Genomic DNA, 11,806 nt, shown 5'->3' on the forward strand with positions numbered 1-11,806 from the left:
AGTCATCATTGTTTTACAGGTGGGAAAACTGAGGCCCATTTCACCGAGAGCGTGCACTTGTGATCAGGGACTCTAGGTGTAGTTCCAGCCCCAGACCCCACCTCCTGGGCCACCCCTCAGTCCTGAGAAATGGTGGCATGTGGTCACCAGAAGAGGAGAAAGCAGGCCCTTTGGAAGGGTAGCCCTGACACACACACCCCAATTGAGGATAGGGTGAGGGTGGGGGAACCTGGCAGGGCAGAAGGGACCCCAGACACCTAGGCCCCTCCCCAGGGGTGGGGTGTAGCAGGACACTGAGGCAAGGTCCAGATGTTGAGAAACTCAGACCCCACACTAGACCCTACCAGAGCTGGGTGGTGGGGCAATGTTCGGGTTTTCTTGGGGAGAGGGGCTGACAAAGGAGACCAGGAGTTACTGAATGCTCTGGGGTAGGCCCTGCTGCCAGCTGTTTGCAAGTAACAGCTCATTTAGCACTGACAAGAAGCCCATAAGGAAACCAAGGCAGTACCTTCTCCAGGTCACACCCTGGTGGATGATGGGAGGGGAGGGTTCTGGGTTTGAGCCCCTCAAGGAACTCAAGTGGCGACTAGGCCTGTAACCCCTAGCAGGAGCCCAAGTCCCTGGGGCACTGCCAAACCCTCCCCATTATCCCATCTGCCCAGCGACGTCCAGAAACAACAGCCTGGCACCGCTGGCCCTGCTGCGCACTGCCCGGAGCTTTCCGACCTCTCAGCAGCGAAATTCACGTGTATGCTGCCTACAGCTCCACGGGAAGCCGGCTTGTTTCTGCCTCGCGCCCCTCCCTTTTCCGGCCAATCACAGTTCGGGGGTGCAGTCCGCAGGGTCCGCACCCGAAGTTGGCCCCGCCCCGCGCCCTCTCGCTCCGCCAGCCAACCATTGTTTGGTATGCTTCAGGCACCGCCCACTATAGCGGGCACCTCCCCGAGGCCCTCCTCCTCTCCCCCTGCCAATTACAGTGCGGGCGAGCCGCCGGCCCCTCCTACGCCCGGGTTTCCGGTGAGGAGACGTCGACAGGGGCTCAGGTAGCGGTAGCAGCGCTTCGCTCAGGTGCTGGGCTGGGTGGGGCTGCCACGCTCCTCGACGTCAGCAGATCCTGCCCCACGGCTTGGAAGCCCCGCCCCGCGGGAACTCCCTCTGCCCTGCCGGGTAGCTTTACCGAGGGGCGGTACCCGACTCAAGCCCCGCTCTCAACATTGTGGTCAGCGGGCCGAGCCGAATCCCAAAGGAAGCGCTCCGCTGGGGCAGGTCGAGGCTGAGCGGCGGCGATTCGGGGACTGCTGGGCACAGACAGGTAGCGCCGCTTCCCGCGGAACCCACACCGTGGCCGGCTGGGCGACGGGTCTGCGGTCTGGTGGGGGGCGCTCAGCTGAGGGCCAGGACCTCCTGTCTGGGGGGCGCTGCACATGCAGAAGGGTGCGCTGAATTTGCGGGGGCAGGGTCTCCAGGCTTGGTGGGGTGTGGGTTCCGAGGGATGCTTAGCCGGCGGGGCCGGGCGAGGGTCGCTGGTGAAGGCGGCTCTTATCTGGAAGGGAGACCCCGCAGATGGCTGGCCACTCTCTCCGCCGTTTTCCCCAGAAGGTCCCGGGGGTGGGGTCTCCAAGCCGGGGGGTTCTGTAGATGCCGGGCGGGGTCTCTAGCCTGAAGGGTTAACCTGCGGAAGCTGGGTAGGAGAGCTGAAGAGTGTGCACAGCTAGCAGAGCGAGGTCTCCAGCCCCTGACGCTCCATCCCCCTACACCCCAGGATGGGCAGCACTTCTCTGTCCGAGGACTATCGCCTGTGCCTGGAGCGCGAGCTGCGGCGCGGGCGCGCAGGCGTCTGCGGAGACCCCTCGCTACGCGCGGTGCTTTGGCAGATCCTGGTGGAGGACTTCGACCTGCACGGGGCGCTTCAGGACGACGCGCTGGCGCTGCTCACCGACGGCCTGTGGGGCCGCGCCGACCTGGCGCCCGCGCTGCGCGGCCTGGCCCGCGCCTTCGAGCTGCTGGAGCTGGCCGCTGTGCACCTGTACCTGCTGCCCTGGAGAAAGGAGTTCACCACCATCAAGGTAGGACGTCCGATGACGGGATCTCTGCTCCTTTCCCTGCCAGACCGCTGCAGGCCTTAGGGGGGACTGCTGCCGTCCTGGTCAGGGGCTCACAGGGCTCAGCCCAAGGACCATGGGAATGTGTTGGGGCAGCGCCCCGCGGAGGCCCCGTGGGCACGCCCAGGACTGGCAACATGTGATGGGTGGAGGACAGGCTTAGGGGGCCTGCCTCCCAGGATCTCTACCCCTTAAAACTTTGATCAGTACTCTCCCAAAAGTGGCCTTGCAGCCCCGGTTGCCGTACAGGTCCTCTGATAGGCTTAAGGCAGCGATTTGAGGTCATCTTAACCTCTCTAGTAAACAGTTTGAGCCCCACTTACAGAGAGGGAGACTGAGGTGGGGGGAAAACATCGGGCGGGGTGCAACCCCTATGAAATGGGCAGGAGCTGGAGGGGCCCCTGCACCCTGGGGGGAGCTGTCCGGGTGGCAGAAGGGGGCAGGGTCTGGCTCCCTGAGCTAATTCAGAAGAGTAGGAAGGTGGTGATGTCACCTCGCACGTGGGCGAGGTAAGCCTCCGCTGGTTGCCATGGCAGTGGCATCCTCTCTCGAAGTGAGAGCTGGAGCCTGCTGCTCTATAGGGACACCTGCTGGTCCAAAGTTCTAGGATTTTATTCATTCAAAGCCTATGTAGCCCTGAGCAGCACCAGTCCCATCCTGGGCACTGGGGGGTGCAGAAACAAGGAGACAGGCCTGCCCTTGATGACTCAGGGACTGGAAGCAGGAAGACGGGAGAATGACCCACCAGCTTTGGTGCTGGGCAGACCCTGACAGAGCTCCTGGTCCTCCTCTTCCTATTTGTGTGGCTTTGGGTAAATTACCTAATCTCTTTGAACATGTTTCCTTTGCTGAAATGGGCCCAGCCTGTGGAAGGGGGACTTGTGGTGACCAGCTTCTCCCTTGCAGACCTTCTCTGGGGGCTACGTGCATGTGCTGAAGGGAGCACTCTCTGAGGACCTCCTCACCAGGAGCTTCCAGAGGATGGGCTATGCGCCCAGGGACAACCACCGCCTCACGGTGACGGCACCGCCCCCCGCCTGCCAGCTGCTGCAGGTGGCCCTGGGCTGCTTTGCGCTGCGCCTGGAGTGTGAAATCATGGGTGAGGTGCTGGCCCAGCTGGGCACTAGCCTGCTGCCAGCTGAGGTGCTGCTGGCAGCAAGGCGAGCCAGTGGGGATGTGGCCTCCTGTGTGGCCTGGCTGCAGCAGCGGCTGGCCCGGGCTGAGGAGACACCACCCCCGCCCTCCCATGGCTCCCCGGCAGTGTTCGGGTGCCCGCTGGACCTGTACCGGGACCTGACAGAAGAGGAGGGCTCAGAGGAGGAGGCCAGCCTGTATGGGGGCCCCTCCCCAGGTGCTGCCTCGCCTCCCACAGAGCCAGCCTATGACGCACCACTCTGGGAGCAGAGCGCCCAGGTGTGGGGTGTAGGGGGCCCAGCCTGGGAAGCCCCTGCCAACAACCTGCCCTATGGGGCCTTTGAGGAGGAACCTGAGCCGGCCCCTTTCTCATTCCTCTCCCTGCGCCATGAAATGAGCCGAACCTCAGACTTGGCTGGCCCTGAGGGCTTCCCAACACACAGCTGCCTGCAGCCCAGCGTGCTGCAGCCACCCCTTGGGGAGCCAGTGCGGCGCACGTGGCTGCCACACTCAAGAGTGGACACCCTGCTTGGTGCCCCACGGCCTGGACCTTAGCCCAGTGGCAGTGATCAGGGTGCTCCGAGAGATGCCGGGGCCACGTGGTGCTTATCTGGGCAGTAGCCTATGAGGGCTTGGCCTCTGCCCACCCCCCACCCACAGGAGAACTATGCAGAATAGTGCAGAGTGCTCCAGGTGCCCTAGGGTGGCCAGGGGCAGCCAACCAGTGGCAGGCCCCAGTGGGCCAGCAGGCAGCCTGTCCTCAGCACCCAGACCCAGGCTGTGCATGCTGGGCAGAGGCCATCTGTCCCCACAGGAGGATCTCTGGCCCCTTGTCCCCCCCTGCTTTGCATGGCATTCCTACATCCCACCTTTAGAACACCTCCTTGGAGCACCCCCCTGCCTGCAGCTGAAGGTTCTAGGTGCTGTCTCCTTCCAGATGTCCATCAGGAACTAGTGGTCTCCCTTGCTCTGAGACTGGAGGAGGGGCCTCACTGGCCTTCTCACCCTGGTACCCACACGCAAAGAAGGGTGGATACGAGGGCAAGGAGGGAGGAATGTGCAGCCCCATCCTCTGTACTGACCCCCAGGATCTTTTCCCTGACAACCAGGCTGTGGGGTAGTAGGTGGATGGCTGGGCATGCAGGCTATGGCCTTTTGGGACAGTGAGCTGGCTTCAGGAAGTGGGTGGGGCAGATGCCTGTCCTCATAGGCCCTAAACCCAATGTCGTTCTTCTCACCCAGCACCCCCCCCACCTGCTCTCCTTCTTAGTACTCAGGATGACCCCCTGTGGACATCACATGTATTTGAACCTCAAGTACATTAAACAAGTGACACTGCACCCATTACAAAGCCTTTATCTCTGCGCCCCTCAGGTACAGGAGCTTGGTGTCCCTCCTGAAACTGGGTTCCTGCAGCCTCCAGGGACTTTATCCTGTTGTGGTCCAGACCCTGTCCTCCGCCTTCCACACAGACCTGACCCTTCTGCCTTCCCACTTTAGGAGTTCCCTAGGGCCTCTTCCTGCCCCAGGACGGGGCGACCGGGGGCCCAAGAAGAGTCTCCGAGGCTGTCGGTCCCAGGCCAGCAACTAGCAGTGGTTCCAAGCCCCCCATGTGCATGGCCCCATGACAAACCCACATTAGTATTTCCACCTGAGACAGAGGGCTGTTTTCCCAGAGGTGTGGCCACCAGATGGCATCACCACAGCAGAGCTGTCCAGTTGGGCGCCTTGGGGAGGGCAAGACTGGGCGCAGCCACTGCCCCAGCCTGGATCTCTCATCCATACCTCAGGGCTGCAGGGGCTCTCCTGGTGCACTGAGGCCAAGGTCAGGATGAAAACTGCTTCCTTCACCCATTTAGTTCATTGCCCTCAAGATGGTCCTGGGCTCTGACCCATCAGAGCCTGCCACGCTTGCTTGGACCCTCGGTGGCAGGGGCAGCCCGCTTGTTGCGGTGGTGGGGGAAGGTGGGCATAAGCTCCGGCTCGCAGGCTGTGGGGAGAAGCCTGCTCAGCACCCAGGAGCTCTGCACCTCCCTGACCCTGGAAGGTGTATCTGCCTGAACCAAGCACGAGTTAGGGGCTGCCTGCTAACACCTTGGAGACATGGGGTGCTATATAAGACTGTTGTCCCAACACCACCACCACTCCTTCCCAGAAAAAAGGGGCCCAGTCTGGGTGCTGTGCTGGGGCAGGGAGGGGGGACTCACGCAGGGGCTTTTCCTTGAAGTAGGAGCTCTCCAGGCAGTCCCCAGCAGTCGCCCTGGAGAGAGTGGGCCTCAGTGAGGAGCTCATTTCCCTCACACCCCTGCCTGCCTCAGAGCTTCCTGGTTCTCTGGCCTAGGGAGAACAAGGCTGAGACCAAGGGTAAACTCCGCAACATAGAAAGGTGGTGACCACATGGGACTGGGCAGGGTGTGTGTGAGTGATGGGAACACATCTCAGTCCTGAGGATCCAGTGTAAAGGGTGGTGGGGCCCGGCTGAGGAAACTGCCCGCCCTGTGACACGCTCACACGCCAGCTGCCTGGGTTCAGCACCTCTTTTTGGGGTCATACATGAAGAGGAAATTGAGCAGGCGCAGCCCAGCCTCCGAGAGCCACGGGAACTTGTGCTTGAGGTTATTGTAGGGCTGCTTCCTCAGGCTGTACTGGCTGGCTAGTGGCAGCTTCGAAAAGCCCTGCAGGTTGGGGAAGGTAGGTGGGCAGAGGGAGGGGTGGGCATCAGATGGGCCAGGCAGATGGGTGGAGAAACCTGTATGGCAGGTGGAAAGCAGGTAATCCAGGCAGATGGGGAAGGTGGGTGGGCCAGCCCTGGTACCCACCGGCCAGATGTTCTCGCTGGGTGTCCCCAGCAGCTGCACAATAAGGTCAATCTGGTGGATCTCCGATGAGCCCGGGAGAAGCGGCTTGTGGGCCAGCAGCTCTGCCAGGATGCAGCCTACAGCCCTAGGCAGGAGGAACCGGGGCCTCACACACACACACACACACATACTCTCTCTCCACAGACCCCCGCCCAGTGACATGCCCTCCCAGTACTGGGGCCAGAGGGCACGGAAGGAGGCCAGAGGGGACTGACCCCCCACCCCGCCAGGGAATAACCTTGTGGGACCTCGGTGCTGGAGACCCAGAATCCCTAGGTTCTTCTACTTCCTGCTGGGCTGGGGAGCTAGAGTTCAGCAAATACCCTGGCCACCCTGCGCCCACTCCTCACCACATGTCGATACTGGTGGTCTGTGTGGGGGTTCCCAGCAGCAGCTCGGGGGCTCGGTACCTGCAGGAGAGAAGCTCCCCTTGTGTTCCATGCAGCCCAGGCCTCCGAGGGCACAGCAGCACTGCTCCAACCCATCAGCCCGTCTGCAGATGGGAGCTAAAGGGCACAAGCTAGAGGACGGCTGCGCAGGGCCCAAGCCTACAGCAAAGACGTACTCTCAGCCCAATCCAGCTCTGTTTCTAAAACCATAAATGAGAATTAACTACGGAAAGCTGCTGGTCTTCCCTGAGATGGCCCATCAAAGGGGCCTGTCTGGACAGGGCAGGTTTGGAATAGCAAGCAGCTTCCTCCCTTGGACAGCTCGGCTAGTCCCAGGAAGCTGTCCTGGGCCCAGGGCAGCCCCTGAAGCTTGAAGACCCTCAGGACTCCTGTGGAGCTTTAGCTGAATATCCCCAAGCTGCCCCCCTGACAGGCATGCCCAGTAAGGGGGCCACTGCACCTTCCATGGAACTCACCACAGGGTGACCACCTTGGGGGTCATTGGCTTTACAGGGACACCATAAGCCCGGGCCAACCCAAAGTCCGCTATGACAGAGGCAGAAAAAAAGAACTGAGTTATCACATCCAGGTCCGGCACCAGGTGCCAGGCTCCCTGAGCCACATAGGACCATCAAGGCAGCCCCATGAGAACATGACAGATATGGCACTCACCTGTCTTCACACAGCCCTTGTCTGTCATAAGCAGGTTGGAGACCTTCAGGTCCCTGTGGGCAAGAAACAGTGAGCACCTACCAAGAAGGGAGCCCCCACGGCAGCCGCAGTGATGCCCCTACTCGTCAGATCTGGCCCCCTACACGGGGGCAAACCTTGAAGAGAGGCAAGTATGTAAGGTCACTTTACCAAGAACTCCAGACGTGAGACCTAAAAGCCACCCCCTCAAAGACCTCCTCCCCTAGACCTGTCCTCCCTTCATCTATCAGGCATGCGTCACAAGGCCACTAAGAGAAGCCCTTTGCTACAGGACCTCTCAGACCCATGGTTATACTTGGTGGGCATCATGACTCCTCAGGGAGACTGTTTTGTGGCATTCCTTGAAATGATTTGGTCCTGGACCCCCTTCTCATGGGGCAGTTAGACAACTTCCCACTGCATCGTGACCATGCAACCCCTCTCATGGACGGCCCAGGCTCCTCCTCCATATCACAGAACTGTCCCCACCCAAGCACGTGTCCCAGCAAGCCCCACAGCCCTCCCATCAGGCTCACCTGTGGATGACAAAGTTCCTGTGCAGGTACTGGAGTCCCCTGAGCACCTGCAGGATGATGCACTTGACCTGTGGGTACAGGGGCTGCCAAGTGAGGGCAAGCCTGGGAGATGTGGCCCCAGGCCAACATCACCAGCATCACCATGATGGTCTCAGGAACTGCTAGTCTCTGTGTCTGGTGTGATCTGAGCGTAAACCGAGCTCATCAGAGGCCCTGGCTTGTAAGCAGTGAGCCTGGAGCACTTCTCACTACCACGTGTCCCCCCTCCCCCCAGTTGATGAGCTCAACGCCATTTTGTTAGCCTCACAGACACACAAGTGGCAGCAGGCACCACGTTCCCAGGCACTGTGCTGGCACAAACATACAGAGGAACCTTCACCATTAGCAGGACCTGTGCAGCCCCTTCTTCACCCTCCAGCCCTCACTACACACCTGGGCCTCTGAGAAGGGTGTTGGCATGTTCTCCAGGAGGCTGGCCAGGTCCTGCTCACAGTAACCCATCACAAGGAAGATGCTGGAACAAGAGACACGCATGCCCCTGCCCACCCTGCCCTACATGGGCAAAAGGCCTTTCCAGGCTGAAGGGGGAGGGGAGAAGTGGCCAGGGCAGGGGTTCACGGGGAGACCTGGGGGCTAGGGCAGGGTGGGTTTGGAGGGGACCTGACGCGGGGCAGGGGCAGGACAGCAGGGCAGCGTACCTCTCCAGGTGGTTTCCCACAACCACCTCCTTCAGCTCCACGATGTTGGGGTGGCGGAGGCGCAGGAGCAGCGTGATCTCCCGCAGACTGCTGATAGGGATCCCTGCACCACGGTGGCCTTCGTGAGCAGCCCGTCAGCCCTCAGGGACCCTACCCCGCCACCTCCCTGGGGCTCTGCAAACACTCACTATAAGGGGCGGCCAGCCCCCACTGCCTCACACTCACCGTCCTTCTCCTTGTCCATCCGCACCTTCTTTAGGGCAACAACCTCATCCGTCTGGGTGTCCCGGGCCCGATCTGGAATAGAAGCACATCTACATTAGAGGCCAACCTGGTCCCTGTAACCAGCTCCCTCGTGCCACACACAGCCCCTAAGCAAGCCAGAGCTCTGCCTATGCCAGCTCAAGGTCCACTTCTGGCCTTGGACAACGCTAATACCTTGTGACACTCATGCCTCACTAAGTGACAGCACACCCACCCCATGGCTGCATGCTCCCTTGGGCATTTCCTGATTTGAGCTGGGTCGTATACCCGGCTTTCTGCTTGCTTTCTCCATTGGAACCTGGTCTCCAGCTACTGAGGCATCTCACGGCTAGCCTTCATGAAGCCCTCCTTCTAGTTAAGATGCAGATCACAGCTCTGTGTTCTCTTATGCTGCCTTATCACACCAAAAATGCACCATATAAATAAAGTAATCCTTGTTCTGTGTAAAGATGGCTCCCCAAAGCCTTGGGCTGATTTGTTCCAAAGGCCTGGCAGGATAAGGCACACCAAAGTCACGGATGCCTTGGGAAGTCCTATATCTTGTTGATGTAACAGTCACCTACACTCTGTGGTTCTACGTGAGCAACACCAACTTTAGCAACTGACATGTTTTTCAGATATGCCGTGAAAAATGTGTAGTAACTACACCAGTAAATAAAACTCACTCATGCTCATGTTTACTCTGCTTATAGACAGAAAACACAAACCCTCTTCCAACCCCACAAGTTGCTGCTGCTACAAAGACCCTACCCCAGACACATCAGACCCATGAGCTGCATCTCTGGCCCCCATATTAGCCACTCACACACGATGCCGTAGGTGCCTTCTCCAATGCGGTTCAGCTTCTCGAACTCTTTCACACTCCGGCATCGTCCCAGCTAAAAGAGAGAGATGTGCTGCTGGTGGGGGGGGGGGGGCTCCTGCAGCTAATGGACCTGTGGGTAGATACTTTACATGTCATCTGGACTGAGAAGTTCACTCAAGACTTTGGCGTGACTCCTCCCCTTCCATCCCATGGTCTAGATCTGCACTTTCCAATATTGTGGCCACTGGCAACATGTAGATGTTTAAAATTAGAAATCCAACTTTTCAGTTCCACTAGCCACATTTGAGCACTCAATAACCACGCGTGGCTCATGATGGCTGTACTGGATAAGGCAGAAAACAGAACATTCCTGTCACTGCAGAAAATCCACAGGCATTGGTGTTTAAGTTTCGCTTCTACAGATGGAAGACGTCCAAGGCCTTCTTTAGCTGTTTACCACAGTGGAGACACTCCTGTGGCAGAGGCTGCAAACTGTCCCTACATCTATAAGTTACCAGAGACACATGGCCACCCAGCTGGCAGCCATATTGCCCAGCCTTCTTTGCAGCTAGGGGTGATCATCTGACTAAATTATGGCCAACGGGATGGAAACAGAGCGACACCTTCGACTTGCAGATTCAGGAAAGCTGGGTGCTCTTGCTTATCTCCAGCCTTGAGGCAGGGCTGGGATTTGGATGAAGTGCAGGTGGAGCAGTAAGAGAGAATCACCCAACCTACCTTCAGGAAACAACTGCCTGTCTCTGGAGTGTCGGGAAAAGAGAGAAATAGGACCCTGTTCTACCTGAGCCACTAGATTTTGGGGTCTCTGTCCTAGCAGAGGAGGCCTGGTGGCGTAATGGTTAAGAGCTTGTCTGTTAACCAGAAGACCAGCAGTTCAAATCCACCAGCTGCTCCTTGAAAACCCTAGGAGGCAGTTCTACTCTGTCCTATAGGGTCTCTATGAGTCAGAATCAACGATGGCAATAGCTTTGGTTTTTTTGATCCTAGGGGAGAGGCTGTACCCTTATTCAGTGCATTCGTAGGTGGATGGGACATGTAAGCACTTATCCTTGGATCTGAAAAGCATATACAGCAAGACTCAAATTGTAAAAGCCCCATCTGGCCTCCTGCCTTTTTCTCACGGACCCTACCCTCGCACCATGTCACCTTCTGAAGCCAAGAGACCAGGTCCATGTTCTTAACTCAACCTCCCTTTCCTGCCTGAATTCCTCTTCTCACGTTTTCTCTCCAAGCAAACTGAACTTCGTGATTCCTGCTCACACCCTGGAGTTCTCTGCTTCTGCAGCTCCCTGCATCTGGCATACCGCCCCCCTCATCCCTTCATTTATATCCTAGCCACACCGCCTGGCTCAGCAGAAATACCACAGTCTACAAGTTTTTCCCAGACCGCAACTGAAAGCAATTCCTTCTCCACAATCTCCCATACTTCTGTTTCAAGGTACCCACCACTGCACTCTGCACTGACCCTGTCTGGGTGCCTCTAGTCCCTCTGAGACCAGGATCCCCACCATTCACTGCTCTCAGGGAGCACCCGCTGCCTGACAGTGACGTTCAGTGACCAGCCCACGACCAAGTGTGGTTCCTGTCGCCCATTCAGCCACAATCTAATGAATATCATTGGACAGTGAAACGGCCTCTCTGAACATTAGCAAGTAGTGAAAACATAACCCAGCGCCAGACTTCAAACTTCTGCCCAGCTGCGAGCTACCTTGGTGAAATGGCTCAATGCCCGTGAGTTTCACCTTCCTTATCTACAAAGGCCCAGTAACGGTATCCTGCGGCAAAGGGTGCAAGAGAGGACTCAATGACAGTAACTGCACAACGGAAGGACAAACGACGCTGCCCAGTCAGAGAGCCCTGGTTAATCCCACCCCACGCCGGGTGGGAGGCTCCGCCCCTCCCACTCTTTCCACTGGTAATTCCCCCACAGAAACCGCCCGGGGCCCAAAGCCCGAAAAGCCCGAGGAGCGCCCAGAACTGAAAGAGCTGCGCCAACTTTCGCGCCCACCGCGAAGAACTCTGGGACTGTCGTGCCTGTCGTGCCGGAAACCGCGGCGCCGGAGCACGACACCGAGACCTATGGCGCGCTTCCGCCCAGCCCTGCTGCCGGCGAGGACAAGCTGCCCAAGCGGCTCCCCGTCGCACCCTATGTTCCGGAGGCACGGTGAAGAAACCTTCCTTACGGATGCACTTCAGACGGATCTGCTCTGACTCCGGCTCCGGCTCTCCCATGCCCACCGCCGTACCTGCTCTTGTCTGCGCAGGCGCAGACGGTGTCCCTCGGCGCAGGCGCGCAACCCACTTCCGGG

The 11,806-nt window shown here is 58.9% G+C and overlaps 2 protein-coding genes across 7 annotated transcripts; one reads left to right on the forward strand and one right to left on the reverse strand.

Moving 5' to 3' along the window:
- Window positions 1-1,047: 1,047 nt before the first annotated feature.
- SPATA2L (spermatogenesis associated 2 like) lies at window positions 1,048-3,791 on the forward strand. Of its 2 annotated transcripts, XM_003418127.4 has the most exons (3): window positions 1,048-1,312; window positions 1,763-2,066; window positions 3,009-3,791. In XM_003418127.4, exons 2-3 carry the CDS (start codon window positions 1,764-1,766, stop codon window positions 3,789-3,791), a joined length of 1,086 nt encoding a protein of 361 aa, XP_003418175.1. In that variant the 5' UTR covers window positions 1,048-1,312; window position 1,763. The 2 variants fall into 2 exon arrangements, with proteins under 2 accessions (XP_003418175.1, XP_023413811.1); XM_023558043.2 differs by lacking the exon at window positions 1,048-1,312 and having other exon boundaries at window positions 1,486-2,066.
- A 1,320-nt stretch (window positions 3,792-5,111) lies between these two features.
- Window positions 5,112-11,752, reverse strand: CDK10 (cyclin dependent kinase 10). Of its 5 annotated transcripts, none has more exons than XM_023558039.2 (13): window positions 11,643-11,752; window positions 9,477-9,549; window positions 8,633-8,704; window positions 8,408-8,510; window positions 8,142-8,223; window positions 7,710-7,777; window positions 7,156-7,208; window positions 6,960-7,029; window positions 6,445-6,504; window positions 6,056-6,179; window positions 5,790-5,911; window positions 5,444-5,496; window positions 5,112-5,226 (listed from the first exon to the last, which is right to left on the reverse strand). In XM_023558039.2, exons 1-13 carry the CDS (start codon window positions 11,727-11,729, stop codon window positions 5,132-5,134), a joined length of 1,062 nt encoding a protein of 353 aa, XP_023413807.1. In that variant the 5' UTR covers window positions 11,730-11,752; the 3' UTR covers window positions 5,112-5,131. The 5 variants fall into 5 exon arrangements, with proteins under 5 accessions (XP_023413807.1, XP_003418176.1, XP_064129694.1 ...); XM_003418128.4 differs by having other exon boundaries at window positions 5,772-5,911; XM_064273624.1 differs by having other exon boundaries at window positions 5,790-6,179.
- Window positions 11,753-11,806: the final 54 nt, after the last annotated feature.

This window comes from Loxodonta africana, chromosome 21 (genome assembly GCF_030014295.1).
Source record: "Loxodonta africana isolate mLoxAfr1 chromosome 21, mLoxAfr1.hap2, whole genome shotgun sequence".
In the NCBI taxonomy this organism is placed as follows: Eukaryota; Metazoa; Chordata; class Mammalia; order Proboscidea; family Elephantidae; genus Loxodonta; species Loxodonta africana.